Raw genomic sequence first — 15,400 nt, 5'->3', positions numbered from 1 at the left:
ACGATGTGCGGCTATGCGAAGTGGAGGAACCGGTTATACTGTTTCTATTGTTGCACAGACGACAGTCAGTCTTCATTTTAACTGGCAGGATCACGGCTGTTGCGAATCGTAAATCAAAGGTGCATTAGTTTCTGTGGACGGACAGCAGCGGGTGCATGCGAGGCAAAGGGCGGTTTACTCCTTTAACGTGTAAATACCAGCCAAAGCAGGCAAAATGAATACGATTGAAGAGCAATTACGTATGAATATCAGTGGACTTGTAATACAATACCAACTTTGCCTTAATAAACATGTTATATATATATATATATGCTACACACACACTCGGCAAAAAAGAAAGTCCTCTCACTTTCAACTGCTTTTATTTTAAGCAAACTTAACATGTGTAAATATTTGTATGAACTTAAAAAGATTGAACAACTAAGCCATAAACTGAACAAGTATCACAGACATGTGACTGACAGAAATGGAATAATGTGTCCCTGAACAAAGGGGGGTCAAAATCAAAAGTAACAGTCAGTATCTGTGTGGCCCCCAGCTGCATTGTACTGCAGTGCATCTCCTCCTCATGGACTGACCCTTCTTGTGTGAGATGTTACCCCACTCCTCCACCAAGACACTTGCAAGTTCCCAGGCTTTTCAGGGGGAACGGCCTATGGGGTTGAGGTCCGGGCTCTTCGCTGGCCATCGCAGAACACTGACATTCCTGTCTCGCAGGAAATCACCTAGGCCCTGGGCATCTTTCTTTTGGTGTTTTTCAGAGTCAGTAGAAAGGTCTCTTTAGTGTCCTAAGTTTTTATAACTGTGACCTTAATTGCCTACCGTCTGTAAGCTGTTCATTAATTATTTAATTGAACAAGCATGGAAAACATTGTTTAAACCCTTTACAATAAAGATCTGTAAAGTTATTTGGATTTTTTCAAAATTATGTTTAAAATACAGTGTCCTGAAAAAGGGACGTTTCTTTTATATATATACACTCGCCTAAAGGATTATTAGGAACACCTGTTCAATTTCTCATTAATGCAATTATCTAATCAACCAATCACATGGCAGTTGCTTCAATGCATTTAGGGGTGTGGTCCTGGTCAAGACAATCTCCTGAACTCCAAACTGAATGTCTGAATGGGAAAGAAAGGTGATTTAAGCAATTTTGAGCGTGGCATGGTTGTTGGTGCCAGACGGGCCGGTCTGAGTATTTCACAATCTGCTCAGTTACTGGGATTTTCACACACAACCATTTCTAGGGTTTACAAAGAATGGTGTGAAAAGGGAAAAACATCCAGTATGCGGCAGTCCTGTGGGCGAAAATGCCTTATTGATGCTAGAGGTCAGAGGAGAATGGGCCGACTGATTCAAGCTGATAGAAGAGCAACTTTGACAGAAATAACCACTCGTTACAACCGAGGTATGCAGCAAAGCATTTGTGAAGCCACAACACGTACAACCTTGAGGCGGATGGGCTACAACAGCAGAAGACCCCACCGGGTACCACTCATCTCCACTACAAATAGGAAAAAGAGGCTACAATTTGCACAAGCTCACCAAAATTGGACAGTTGAAGACTGGAAAAATGTTGCCTGGTCTGATGAGTCTCGATTTCTGTTGAGACATTCAGATGGTAGAGTCAGAATTTGGCGTAAACAGAATGAGAACATGGATCCATCATGCCTTGTTACCACTGTGCAGGCTGGTGGTGGTGGTGTAATGGTGTGGGGGATGTTTTCTTGGCACACTTTAGGCCCCTTCGTGCCAATTGGGCATCGTTTAAATGCCACGGCCTACCTGAGCATTGTTTCTGACCATGTCCATCCCTTTATGACCACCATGTACCCATCCTCTGATGGCTACTTCCAGCAGGATAATGCACCATGTCACAAAGGTCGAATCATTTCAAATTGGTTTCTTGAACATGACAATGAGTTCACTGTACTAAACTGGCCCCCACAGTCACCAGATCTCAACCCAATAGAGCATCTTTGGGATGTGGTGGAACGGGAGCTTCGTGCCCTGGATGTGCATCCCACAAATCTCCATCAACTGCAAGATGCTATCCTATCAATATGGGCCAACATTTCTAAAGAATGCTTTCAGCACCTTGTTGAATCAATGCCACGTAGAATTAAGGCAGTTCTGAAGGCGAAAGGGGGTCAAACACAGTATTAGTATGGTGTTCCTAATAATCCTTTAGGTGAGTGTATATAAGCCCTTAAGAAGAGCGCAATAAGTGGAATGCAAAGTGTGGTACAGGACAGGCAAAAACTGTCACTCACAACCGAAGAGCCATGCCCGACCACACAAAAGTCTCATTCGTGATTAAAAAAAAAACAGTAATGCTTTCAAATGCATATACTAGTTCCCTTTAACACACAATTCTGAAAGAAAACGGAAACACGAGAAATGAAAGAGGAATTACATCCCAGGTGCAGCCAGTCTTGACAGGCCACACATTGTGTAGTTCCCGAGTGTCACCCCGCAGGTAGGTTTTGCACATTTGGTCCAAATATAACTTAAATCAGTCTTGCAGAGTAAATCAATTAAAACAATGAATATAACTTTGAAGACAAAAGTAATTATTTCTCCTACAGAAAACAGAAACGTTTCCATGTTTATGGGACGGACTCAGGAGAGCCTGAACAATTGAATTGTGACAGAACTCCAGTTCAAATTGACATCACCCCTCATCTCACTCGGGCCTAAGCAGATAAATAAGCAGATATTAATTATCAATACTGTCCCAGACCCCACTGAGGAGGAGGAAGAGGAGACTGTAAACACCCCGGTCTCTGCCAGGGGGTCTCTGCTCCATTTTTCACTGGGAAGAGGGAAGAGAGAAGAGAGAAAAGGGAAGAGGGAGGGGGAAGGCATTAAGCAACAAACTGATCCCAGAGTCAGCACTGAGAGCCGGCTCTGGATGAAGAATCATGTCTGGTTCATTATAAACATACAGGCCAACACCAGCGTCCATCTCTGGCATGACTTTAAATATGCTACAGATTGCCATGTGACGTCACAGGCTGCGAGACTGGTTTCGACCAACACCTTATGGTTAGATCATGTGAACAGCCCTGCAAAGTGAGAGTCATGAAAGCAGGACAGTGTGCAGAGATTAATAATAATAATAACACAACCACTCCTGACAGAAGAAGAAGAGTTATGCAACAGTGTACAGGAAGGCTATATTATTATTATTATTAAAAAAAAAAGATTACTTCTTTACAGATGCCCTTCCTGGGTGACTTTCAACATAAGTGCAATACAATATACTGCTGAGACAGACCCCCTGGATAGATGAAAAAGAAAACCCCCAGTTCTGACATCACTCCCTGAAATATCACCTGAAAAAATAACAGCACGCAACACTGGAAACATGTATAATAACACATATCTGTTTAACCCATACATAAAAGAATAATTAAATGCAGTTACACCAAATAAACAGCTACTAGTGTACAAACTTTATTTCAATGAAGACAAGACTAAACTACACTAAACATACATAGAGCTCTACTCTGTGTGCTTTAAGTTCAGGTTGCACTCCAATAATTAACAACATGCATCTAATAAACACATGACCTGAAGCTGTGACCCACCCGCAAGTTGTACCCTGTCGAGTTTACATGTATAAACAGTAGAAAGTGGCTTCTAACTATACATTAAACCGCGATCGGGTAGAGGTTTGTACTTTTAACCAGCGGGTCACAGACTGAGTCACAGCGGCAAAGATCAGAGCACCTGTCACGCCGATAGTGGGCGTGGCTACGTTCGTGCAAGGGGTCTATTGATTCAGTACGTGCGTGACGTCATATACAGAGAGACTAATTATCGTGAGGTAATCTATCGTAGGACAAGGATACATACATCTATATATAAAAATATAAGGCTCTATATATTTATAGTAGTTTCGTTTATTTGTCGTTTGTCAATATATGCTATGCAAAAATGCTACTTCTGTTGTCATGCGGGCTTTAGGACAGTCCTCCGTCGCTTTGGGTCCTTCTACAGGTCCGTCGCTGGAATGACGTGTCAGCAAATCTGGGAGAGCTGTCAGTTGGTTTGCATGGGGACGCGCACGTTTAAATTACACAACTTAAATATATATATGTATTACTCTTCTTATACGTGTATGTTTTAAGAAAATGAACTCATTTTCGCATAGGGTTGTTAATATAGCCTCCGAGAACCACTGCCCGAGGTCTTATGTGATATGTGCATGGAGACATCGCGTTTGAAATGAGTGTTTATCATCAATATCAGTAGTATCCGACTCTATCGAGGCTCTGCGGCTCTGGGGCTCTGACGTGGGCTCGGGTTATGGTCACAGACGCCTGGCTGTCACAATGGAGCGGCGGTGTTTGATCTCCAGTGCGGACGGCCGGGTCTCTGGTCATGTGACCTGGGCCAGCACTTCTCCGGACCGGCAGCTGGGGGACGTGCTGGTGCTCCGCAAACACGCAGCCGGCAGCTCCGAGGACCCGGGCGAGTAAGTCACTTCAAACACAAGCCTCTGGATCATGCATCGTATCACCTGCTGTGCTGCAACACCGACACGTCTGTTTGTTTCTTTGCATGTGTCCTGTTGTTGCTGTTTGAGTTCACTATCCGTGTAACTGTATGTTGTAAAAGTCACAGTTCCTTTGCCTTCGTGCACATGCTGGGTACTGGGAGAGTGAGGCTGTTTGTCTGTGTCTCCCGTGCAGGGCTCTACCTGCACCTGTGTTCCTGGAGCAGACCCCGGGAGATGGCGCCGGCCCCTGCACCCTGACCCTGCAGTGTGGCCCCCACTCTGGCGCCGCCATCTCCTCCCTGCTGGTGGTGAGCGAGGCCCGGACCATGGAGGTGTACTGCGACACCGAGTACTGCGGTACCTGCCGAGGGGAGCGTGTGGGCGGCCTGCGGGCCAACGGGTACGTGTTTCACTCCTCCTCAGGCCCGGCAACTCTTCATATCCAGGGAGTGCCTGCAGTTATTGTTCCTGAGAGAACTGCGGTCACACATTGAAATCTGCGTTCTTCCCCCCCTTCTTTCTTAGTGTCTCTGAAAACATTGCCCTGTATAAGAAAGAGCTGACGTTAGACTGTCCTGCTACATCGTGTGAAGTAAAGGTAAGGGCTGTACTGCATCGCCCTGACACCATCTCCTGCAGATGAGTGAAGGTTTTTTTTGTAACCATCCACTTAGAAACAGTCACAGAGCAACAGCGGGACAATTAGAAAATCTGATTTCCCAGCATGCATCAGAGGGATTATCCTGTTTGGCGTTTCCCTAGTAAGACTATCCGGAACTGGGTAAATAATAATAATAATAATAATAATAATAAATATACACACCATAGAAGTCTAAGGACCAAGTTTCACTCTCCAGCTGGACAATCCACATCTCTGTTGATCAACCTGCAGTTAGAACATCTTCCAGAATGTACTGTTTTGCTTTGTATTATTATTATTACTTTTTTATTATCAGATTTATGGACAACTTTGTCTGCTCTCACTCTAACGATGTCTTGCTGGCACAGCTGCTGTCTCTTGGCGGGAGGAGCAGAGTGGGCATCGGTCAGATGGTGTTGGGACTGAAGCCCGCGGGTCCAGCGGCGGTTTCGCCCAGCGCGGGGGGCAGCGTGGACCTGCAGGCGGTGCAGTGCATGATGGAAGCCATGGGCACCACACTCTCCCCGGGGGCACAGAACCTCATGGACATGGTGCAGTTTCAGCAGAAGGTATCTATCTGCAAATTACTAACTTGTACCCAGGAGGGATTTAGTTCAGTGGGCACTTTCTGCTGCCTTATCAATAAAACAGACAACTGGGTTCAAGTTTGTAATCTGCCACTGGCCCACGAATGGCAGATTACAAATTTGATTTTTTGTTTTATTGATAAGTCAGCAGAGTTTTGCTAATGTCTGTTTGTTTGCTCATAAATCTTGTGTGTTTTATGAATTCATATATAGTAATAAAACTACGCACTGTTATTTTTTTCCCAGAACAAGCAGGATGTCCTCGGGGGGTTTCTGCCGATGCTCCTGGGTGGTGGGGGGTCGCTGGCGGCTCTGGTGAGAGGAGGCATCGCGGCGCACACCGCAGGAGGAGTCGGGCTCCCCGCTGGGGGAGATGGGCCTCAGGGCACAGCCATCCCCAGCCCCGCAGTCCCATCGCAGTCAGCCAAATCCTGCCCCTCCGGTCAGCCCTCTGGACACGGCCTGACGGACACGGACAGGACGTCCTTCCGGGGGCAGGGCAGCCTGGGCCCCGAGACGCTGCCCCTCCTGCGAGGCATGTGTGGTGCGGTGACACGGCTGCGCGGCGAGACCGGGGCCCCTGTGGAGAGACCGCTGTCGGAGCCACCGTGAGTATAAAGACGGGCAGGTGTTGGGTGCCGTGCAGGCTACGGGCTTGGGTTTTGCGCTGACCCGTGTGTGTCGTCCAGGCAGGAGAGGCCATGCTGCCGGGCCCTGGAGGAGGCGGTGGAGCGCCGTCTGGAGGCGATGGAGAGGAGGCTGATGGAGCACATCGACCTGCGCCTCTCCGCCCTGCAGCGAGGCCTGGAGAGCACGGTGATGGCGGTCCTGGCCCCGGGGACGCCCCCTCTCGCCCCACACAACGGCCCTCTGCACTGCCGCTGCCGGGAGGAGCTGCCCAACGGAGACGCCTGAGCGCAGACACCACAGGGTGCCCCGGCACTGCATCACAGCTGTAAACGCTCGGGCACAACGGTTCTATAGAGGGAACGCTGAGAAATGTGTAGGTTTGGAAGTACTTTTGCGTTACTTTAAAGGCACTGAAGGCAGATGTCCAAAAGACTGTGACTGTGACTCACCACGCCTTGTTATTTTCCCCTCGGTTGTCGTTTTTGTTTTCGGACTATTCTGTTCTTGGGAGGTTATAGAAAATACTGCATTTGATCCGTGCAAAAGGGACTGGCTGATAATACAAACCGCACAGAGGGCTGCAGTAATCTCTCAAATACTGTTCTTCATGCTTTCAAAGTATATTTATATATATTTGTTTTCATTGACTTATTTTGTTTTATTTTCTTGCCTACGATGTATGTTTCTACCCCAGAGGGCGCTGTGTCGGGTGTCAGGTGGTTTAAGTGTCTGTCTTGAGTTGCTTCTCACTGTGACACCCTGACTGGTGACCTGTAATCCCTACAGTGTGTAACATTGTTGCTCACTGCTGTCTGCAAGCGGCAGATTCGGTTGAAAAGGGAGTTCTCATTTGGAGATATTTTAAGAATAAACCAATTCATTAAAGTCCTGTCCCCACACTGTCGTTATTCTGTAATCCTTATTTTTAGAGGGTTCCGTTTCTCTCTTTCCTACAGGCTTACTCTCGGGATCAGTACACAAAAGAGAGCTGCACAAAACACACGAGGGAAAAGGAATATGCTTTGAAAATGCTTTTTATTAAGTTATGGCATGAAAGATTGGAAAAAATTAAAGCGTTTTCCCCTTTTAAGATGCATCTAACGCGTGAATGCATTGCACAGATATTGTCTTCAGGTGCATATTTCTTCTGATTCACTTTAGTCTCGGGATTGATTTCGATCGCCAGCTATAATGATTTTAGGAGCAGATCAGCAGAGGGATGCAGGGCAGCGGCCGCAGGCTGGGGACTGTCCTCTTAGACCGCCACCTGGAGGGGGCTCTTCTCCGCGAGAGACTCGTCCGCCTTCAGATCTGGAAGGAAAGGGGAGGTTTATCACGGTGAGATTCCTAGTTCATCAGACACACCATTCGACACCCCACCCCCGTTGCAGTAATGCAGTGATCTATGATTCACCTCCAGGCTATATTCTAAAAAAAATAGTAGTCAGTCAACACCACCTGGCCTGGGGGTTTGTACCAGACTGCTGTGGGATACAATAGTTCCCAGTGTACAAAACATCCCAGGTTGCCTTCTGGTTTTATTGTATCAACAATATATATAAGATGGGGCTGAGGTTGGCTGTGTGAATCCAGCTCCAGTATTTCTACCTGTCAAATGAATGCAGTGAAAGTATTAAACTACTGTAAAATATGTCATCTGTCGGTCTGGAGAACTTCCTTGGTCGACTATCTGGCGCTTGTTGATGAGATCACTGCTGCGCTCATGTTACACGTTAATAACTTGACCATTTTAATAAAAAACAGCTTTTCTCTGGTTAGGGGACACCCCAGTCAAATCTGTGACAGAAAGCTTTATTTTAATTATTTAAATGAAACCGGAAGTCAACCTAGGGAGTTTAGTACGCTAGGACCTTTTGTCTCCCACATCGCCTCCTAACGACTGCCAGTGGCAAGAAGCCCCTCGTCACCTTTCAGCTGGATGGGCCCCAGCACCACGGTGGTCTTCTTCAGGGAAGGGCTCACGTCCCTCCTCCTGCGGGACAGGCAGCCCTGGGAGCAGCGGGACGAGTTGTCATTGGCCTGGCACACCGAGACGCGGCACTGCAGGTAAACCTGGGGGTGGACGCGCATGAACTTGAAGGCGTTGAAGCGGAAGCGTGCCACGTTGCTGGAGCCGCTGACGTAGGTGTAGAGGGTGCCGTCCCTCTTGCAGCTGGAAGGTGAAATGGGATCCGTCATAGTGAGACCAGGGGCTTGCCCCCCAACACATGTCTGTTTATAATGCATTTCTGTCAACGCTCCACATGGAAGCAAAAACCACAGCTGGAGTCACACCAGGAAGACCACAAACACAAATGTGTGTGTCGGGGGGTGTCTTACCCGTTGCGGATCAGGTCGTAGGTCCGCGTGACGAAGTCGGTGGCCGAGGGAGACGCTACACAGGTGTCCAGGAAGATCACAAGGTTGCTGTCACGGCTTTGCAGCTGGACTTGCACGTACAGGTACTGGTTGAGGTCGACCACGTAGGGCGACTGGAACACCTGGTTGTTGAAGTAGCTGGAGGTGAAGAAGGCCATCTTCACATTGTAGCGGCCCGAACCGGTCACGTTGCCCGTGTGGCGCTCCCTCGCCACGTACATTATCTGCACCATGGTGTCCCGCTCCATCAGGCAGCCTACGCGCAACTGCATGTGCGACTGCCGCGTGATCTCCCCCGTGGAGGACTTGTACGCCCGCACATCGTTGGTGTACGAGATGCGGCCCCCGCTGACCTGTGGACAGAGCAAGAGGGACACATGTGACCCAGGACCACACAGTTCGGGAACCTGTGTCAGCCAAGCAAGAGCTAAACTAGGTGGACTGGGCAGGCTTTCAATGTCCAATACAATTGCCAAGACTCTCTCTAATCCTGATTTTGTAAATGCCAGGAATCGTTTAAATTCTTGATCAACCACACAATCTCAAAAAACAGCATCAAAAGCAGCGACCCAGAAGACAGTGAAATCCTACTGGACCCCCATCCTCTTTCACAGTATCAGTGCACAGAGCTACCTCGTTCACAAGAAGAGAAAACAAAGCAAACATGGCTTCAACTGGGAAAATGAATATAAAGAAGTGAAAGAGAGAGACTTGCCTCTCGAACTGTGCCACAGCTGTTGAGCGCGACTCTGAACGTCACTGCGGTGGACGAGATTTGCGGTCGGCAGTACTGGTCATTCAGATACAGGTCGTTGCCGTTGTAGCCCATGGAATCCAGATAGGACCTCTGGATGACCACGTTCATGTAGTCTGTGGAGCACTCCACTCGTGCTGAAACAAGAAGGCAACAGGTTCTTCAGATTCTTCAGAATCAGAGTCGAAAGTCTCCATTAATTCATATATAGTAGATTTCGTTGACCAAAAGCCCAGTTGTGTGCTGAACTGATACTGCTCACACGAACAAGTTCCTTCAGCTGCTGACTGGGAATCCCGCCACTGCCACCACGTCAGGCAAACGCACTTCCTGAGGTTCCCTATGGTTGTCACCGATGCCCCGGTTAAAAGGCAAGGCCTGCATTGGACACACGTTATCTTTCACACAGAACCAGGTGTGTGTGTTACCTCCGGTGATGGTCTGGGAGCTGCTGTAGATGGCCCTGAACCCCCTCCTGACCACAGAGCTGTCAGTCCGGAAGAGCACCGTCATGGTGTTGGAGGTGGAGTGGTAGGAGTCCGACGAAGTGTTCTGGCAGATCTTCGCGATCAAGTGGGAGGAGGTGGATGGTCCGTCGAATATTGAGACAGAGTCGCAGCCACAACTGCCGCAGTTCTCGAGGCTGTAGAACAAAATCGCACAGGCAAAGTAAAGATGTTAACTTCCAAGAGACAGACACCGATGTCTCACCCAATGAAACATACAAACCAATCGATCGGTTTAAGTAGGAATCTCCTTTTTATTTTTTAGAAAGGTGGAAGAATAAAACAAAGATGGTACCCTTGAATTTAAGAAAAATACAGGACATCTCACTCACTCAAGATCGGTGAAGGTCAAGAAGACTTTGTATGTGGGGGGAATGGTGATGTGCCAAATACAGTAGGCGTTGTTGCTGTAGAGGTCGGGGTAATTTAAGCTTGAGAAGGCCCCCGTGGTTCCCCCCAGTTCACTTCCACACGGTGGGTGACCTGTGGACAAAACACAACGTCTTCGAGTTTAAAATCCTGGCATTGATTTAACAAAACAAACAAGAAATGGGACGAGAATATTGAACGTCATTAGGAGTAAGGACATTGTGAGATGTAGCTGGATGTCTCCATCACCATCCTGCCTGGGATGGAGCTTTGTCACCCCGAAGCTGCGGAGGAGATCGGAGCAGAGCGCAGCGCTCACCTGTGGTCATGTTGCAGTAGCCTGAAACACACAAGAGGAATCCCCAGTCAGGACTGGAACAGAGTGGTAGAAACTCCCTCCGACTTAAATCCAGGCTGAATAACAAACCATTCTGATATTCTGTACGTTTTCTGGATCACCTATTATGATGATGATGCTCAAAAAAACAATTCAGTTTAACCACTAAAGGATGACTGCTCAAGTAGCCAACCTTAGAATTGCAAGAAAACAACAACAATTGCACGGTGCCAAATATAACATGCATGTAACACTAGTGACCCAAAGGCAGGCTGCAGTGAAAGTGCAACATTCTCACCGCTGTCCACGTGGTAGCAGTAGTTGCAGAAGTCATGGCAGCAGTTGCCATAATAATCGCAGTCGGAGTTGCAGGAACAATTGCCTGAGTGGCCATAGCAGTTCCCTCTGCAAGAGCCCCAGGAGGCTGAGGGACAAACACACACAATTAACAAAGGGCAGTGTCTCCCTTGCCCCATAAGCCCTTGCTCCTGGGTGATCACGGAGATGAGTGAGACAGTGGGTCATGACACTGCATTTCACTGGAGGAGAGGAGAGGGTACCTGGAGGTGTGGTGTAGGAAGGGCCCTCGGTGGAAGCATTGCAGTAACCTAAAGAAACAAAGAGGGGATGAATGCAAACAGACAGAGAACATATCCCAACAGAACCTCCAAATGAAATCCGTTTAATTTACTTTCCTTTTCTTGTTATTACGCAAATTCTAAACTCTGTCACTCTTTTGTTGTTTATTACTCTACAGCCGTCCAGGCAGTTTTGACAGACGGCACTAACAGAAAGGGCAATTTTGTCATGTGTTTAATTAACGAGAGTCTGCAGCATGGGCGAATTTAATCAGTGGCGCTTTAGTTCACAAAGTGCGGCCTTAGCACAACAGACACACGCTGCGTTTTTAACACAGTGTCTTACTATGGATGGTTACTGGTTATTTCATTTAATCTTACCATAGTCCCAGTTTGAGCAGTAGTCGCAGAAGTCCGGGCAGCAGTTCCCGTACTGACTGCAGGAGGAACTGCAGGAGCAGGCCCCCGTACCGTTGCCACAGTTGTACCTGCAGGTCCAGCTGTTGTGTGTGGTGGAGTCTGGAGGAGAGAGAGTGGTTAGCATGTCCCTTCTACAATTATACCATTCACCAGGACCGCCAGCTCAGTACAGCACTGTGGGCACGATCAGCGGCCCGCCACTCGCACCTATACTGTGACGCCTGAATGTACAGTCTCGAATGCTGTGATGTCACTAAGTCACGTACCTGTTGTCGTCGGATCAGTTGTGGGATCAGTAGTGCCATAGCAGTAACCTAAGGGGCAGAAAAACACACAGCTGTTCAGCTCTGCCTCTGACTAACAACGAGAATTACAACCACCGTGGAAATCAGTTTCATACCAGACTAAGCCAGAGTTACCGAAGGTCTTACCATAGTCCCAGTTTGAGCAGTAGTTGCAGAAGTCCCAGCAGCAGTTCCCGTACCGACTGCAGGAGAAATCGCAGGAGCAGCCCGGCCCACTGTAGCCACAGTTGTACCTGCAGGACCCGCTGTGTGTGATGTAGTCTGGAGGACAAAGAATGGTTAGCATGTCCCTTCTATAATTATACCATTCACCAGCACCACCAGCTCAGTACGGCGATGTGGGCAGGATCAGGCTTATGTTTGTCTGTTCTGACATTAACAACATAAAACCTAAACAAATGTCAGATGGTCTGTATTGTACCGCACAATCTGCAGATCGTTACGATACTGTGAAGTCACTGAGAGCAGGGCAGCTGGCTGGCACCTATACTGTGACGCCTGAATGTACAGTCTCGAATGCTGTGATGTCACTAAGTCACGTACCTGTTGTCGTCGGATCAGTTGTGGGATCAGTAGTGCCATAGCAGTAACCTAAGGGGCAGAAAAACACACAGCTGTTCAGCTCTGCCTCTGACTAACATCGAGAATTACAACCACCATGGAAATCAGTTTCATACCAGACTAAGCCAGAGTTACCGAAGGTCTTACCATAGTCCCAGTTTGAGCAGTAGTTGCAGAAGTCCGGGCAGCAGTTCCCGTACCGACTGCAGGAGGAATCGCAGGAGCAGCCCGGCCCACTGTAGCCACAGTTGTACCTGCAGGTCCAGCTGTCGTGTGTGGTGAAGTCTGGAGGAAGAGCAGAGAGATCAGCTGGTCTCTTGCAGTGAAACGATTATGACACAAAATCCGACGTGAACTCGAGAAGCTGTTCTGATAAAATGACGGGATATAAAGTGCTTTACGAGAATAAGAGTATGAAAGTATGGAGAATGTCAAATCTCGGAGGCAGTGAGTGGTGGAAAGACTTGATTCTGGTCACTCTAATAATGTCAGCAAGTACTCCCTCTGCCCCCTGGTGATTGGTAGCAAATCTCTCCATCAATACCAACAACAGGTAATGATGCCACAGCCCTCTGAAGTCCCAGTCTGAAATCCTTGCAGACTAACTGATTGCACTGTACCTGGGTAGGCCATGGTGGTAGTAGGATCTGTTGTAGGATCTGTTGTAGGATAAGCTAGTGGGATGAAGGGAGATAAAAACACATCAGTTATTGTATCAAACAAAGACAGAGAAACATCCTGTTATGGCAGGCAGTGAGGAGAGTCACGGCCATCGCCTTCAGACAGATAAGCCTGGCCTTCCCATTCCCTCAGCTTTTCCTGCCTGTTGTTTTATAGGATGTAACGCATGGACACACTCATCTACAAACACAGTGTTAAGAGAGCTTTTAACTGCTTTGACCAGAAATCCCTACATAGATGGACTACAAAAGCTGCTATATGTTTATCTGTTCGCTGTGTCATCTCTGGGCACAACTGCTTTGTGCTCCGACAGTTTGTCTATTATTCACAGGTCTGATACGAGACTAAGGTATGAGGGTTTACGATGAATGGCACACAGAAAGGAGAGAAGGAGGACAGGAATGCGACTCCAATACTCCTACCGTACCTGGGAACCAGCCGACATCTGAAAGACACAAACATCGGCACAAGGGTCAGAGATGTTACCCGTGAGCGCTGGGGTTACGACACAAATCGATTGGGGCATAAGGGCAGGCAGAATCTCTCGTATTTTTCCGTCTGAATTTCTTCCATGATGAAGATACAACTCCAATAAAATAATAACAGTATGCTTTTGCTAAACATACAGACTATCGACCCGCTGTATAGCAAGGGACCAAGCTGTGGCTTGAACAGTGAGCTTCACTCCTTCCCTGCTCCCATTTTGAATGCACAGCTTAGCGGACCCAGAGGCACTCACAGTGGAAATCGTAGACCGCCTCAAATCCTTTGTAGTTGGAGGAAGAGTCGCTTCGGAAAACCACCGTCAAGTCATTTCTAGTCGAGTTGAACATGCGAGTTCGTCCCCCACAGAGTCTGCCCACCAGAGGGTAAGAGGTGGAGGGGCCGTCGTACACAGACACACTGTCGAACTGACATGAGGCGTCCGTTTCCAGCCTGCAGGGGAGACGATGATAAGAGAGCGCACATAAATAGCAGAGGCTAGTCAGTGCCGGAGCGGAGAGGACTGGGACTGCGGGGGAAGCCAACCCTCGTCACAGAGGATGATGGGATGACAGGCAAACACATCATGTTCAGCATGCTGGGTAAGAGGTGGACGATCAGCTGCTGTGCAAAACACACAATGGCCTACTTACATCAGGTAAGAGAACTGCAGTTGAATGATGCTGTATCCACTAGCGTGTATGGTCCAGGTGCATTGCGCATTGCTCGGGTAATTCCCAGGATAGTTGGGGCTGGTCAATAGTCCTCTGGAATTAGTCAGATACCCACCACACTGCCCAGCTTCAAAACAGAACAAAACATGAAGAAATTAAATAAACAATCAAAGATGTTTTCCGATCTATGATGCCCAGAGGATGATTTTAACTCGAAATCCAGATCTATATATACAAGGAACAGATCTACTTCTCAGAATCAAGGACAAGTCATTTGATCCTGCTCTGCTCTGCTGGACTAAGTCTGAGAGGTGCTCAGGGAGAGAGGTGAGAAGATACTTACAGGTTGTGTAATAATTTGAGGCTTGGGGTGTGTTTGTGGTCGGGGGTTCGGGTGTAGTAGTGGCTGAAAAACACATCAATAAGGATTCAGAAGCAGCTGAAAACACACTTGACCAGAGGTGGTCCTACTCTTATCTCTCAAAGGAAAATGATGGTCCATGTTGGCTTCTTCTTCTTCTGAACAGGAACATGCACATTAAAACACCTCAGATCATCCCACTTTAGCGGCCTTGATATATATTTTTAATTCCCTTTTTATTTACATTTGTTTATAAGTATTTCCAGCACTTTACATAAGTGAAACAGATTTTACCCAAATAATAATTGTGACTGTTAAGATGAATAGATTCTTCGTATCATTTGTACAATATGATCTTATGCTTCAGTATTTTCTGATCTTCCCAATATTAAAGAGAGAAAGGTAGCAACACTCACCTGCACAGACATTGCCAACAGCAAGCAAAGTGCAAGTCAGGAGCAGCCCAGTGAACGCCATTGTCCTCCTTGCTGGTTTGCTTCTGTGTTGCCCTGCTCCTCTTTATATATCTACCTCCCTGCCCACCAGTTGGGCAATTATTGCCACCATAAAACCTTCCCACCCTCTGTGATGTGAAGGAAATGCTTTGAAAATAATCCAAAGGCTGTGG

General features: G+C 47.6%; 2 protein-coding genes across 2 annotated transcripts; one reads left to right on the top strand and one right to left on the bottom strand.

Annotated features, from left to right (window-relative positions):
- The first annotated feature begins 3,858 nt into the window (after positions 1-3,858).
- c20h10orf88 (chromosome 20 C10orf88 homolog) lies at positions 3,859-7,261 on the top strand. The gene is made up of 6 exons (XM_066692938.1): positions 3,859-4,483; positions 4,701-4,907; positions 5,033-5,105; positions 5,516-5,716; positions 5,981-6,342; positions 6,424-7,261. The coding sequence occupies exons 1-6, from the start codon at positions 4,341-4,343 to the stop codon at positions 6,647-6,649; spliced, it is 1,212 nt and encodes a 403-aa protein (XP_066549035.1). The 5' UTR covers positions 3,859-4,340; the 3' UTR covers positions 6,650-7,261.
- Positions 7,262-7,382: 121 nt separating this feature from the next.
- On the bottom strand, positions 7,383-15,290 carry LOC136715639 (deleted in malignant brain tumors 1 protein). The gene is made up of 20 exons (XM_066692934.1): positions 15,189-15,290; positions 14,755-14,817; positions 14,391-14,538; positions 13,994-14,190; positions 13,682-13,699; positions 13,194-13,247; positions 12,721-12,858; positions 12,556-12,603; positions 12,139-12,273; positions 11,974-12,021; positions 11,669-11,806; positions 11,270-11,317; positions 11,008-11,133; positions 10,692-10,712; positions 10,336-10,486; positions 9,926-10,140; positions 9,459-9,634; positions 8,705-9,096; positions 8,293-8,537; positions 7,383-7,675 (listed from the first exon to the last, which is right to left on the bottom strand). Exons 1-20 carry the CDS (start codon positions 15,247-15,249, stop codon positions 7,620-7,622), a joined length of 2,478 nt encoding a protein of 825 aa, XP_066549031.1. The 5' UTR covers positions 15,250-15,290; the 3' UTR covers positions 7,383-7,619.
- Positions 15,291-15,400: the final 110 nt, after the last annotated feature.

This window comes from Amia ocellicauda, chromosome 20 (genome assembly GCF_036373705.1).
Source record: "Amia ocellicauda isolate fAmiCal2 chromosome 20, fAmiCal2.hap1, whole genome shotgun sequence".
Taxonomy (NCBI): Eukaryota; Metazoa; Chordata; class Actinopteri; order Amiiformes; family Amiidae; genus Amia; species Amia ocellicauda.
The sequence above is the reverse complement of the archived record's forward strand: the minus strand, read 5'-3'. Positions and strand labels throughout refer to the sequence as shown.

What these genes read in the sequence shown, in the direction of transcription:
- c20h10orf88 (XM_066692938.1), top strand. Translation starts at nt 4,341, where the DNA reads ATGGAGCGGCGGTGTTTGATCTCCAGTGCGGACGGCCGGGTCTCTGGT. An exon ending in CTACATCGTGTGAAGTAAAG is followed by an intron (nt 5,106 to 5,515) that starts GTAAGGGCTGTA and finishes TTGCTGGCACAG; the next exon opens with CTGCTGTCTCTTGGCGGGAG. An exon ending in AGACCGCTGTCGGAGCCACC is followed by an intron (nt 6,343 to 6,423) that starts GTGAGTATAAAG and finishes TGTGTCGTCCAG; the next exon opens with GCAGGAGAGGCCATGCTGCC.
- LOC136715639 (XM_066692934.1), bottom strand. Translation starts at nt 15,249, where the DNA reads ATGGCGTTCACTGGGCTGCTCCTGACTTGCACTTTGCTTGCTGTTGGC. An exon ending in CTGCAGTTCTCTTACCTGAT is followed by an intron (nt 14,191 to 14,390) that starts GTAAGTAGGCCA and finishes TCTCCCCTGCAG; the next exon opens with GCTGGAAACGGACGCCTCAT. An exon ending in CTGCTCAAACTGGGACTATG is followed by an intron (nt 11,318 to 11,668) that starts GTAAGATTAAAT and finishes TTGTTTCTTTAG; the next exon opens with GTTACTGCAATGCTTCCACC.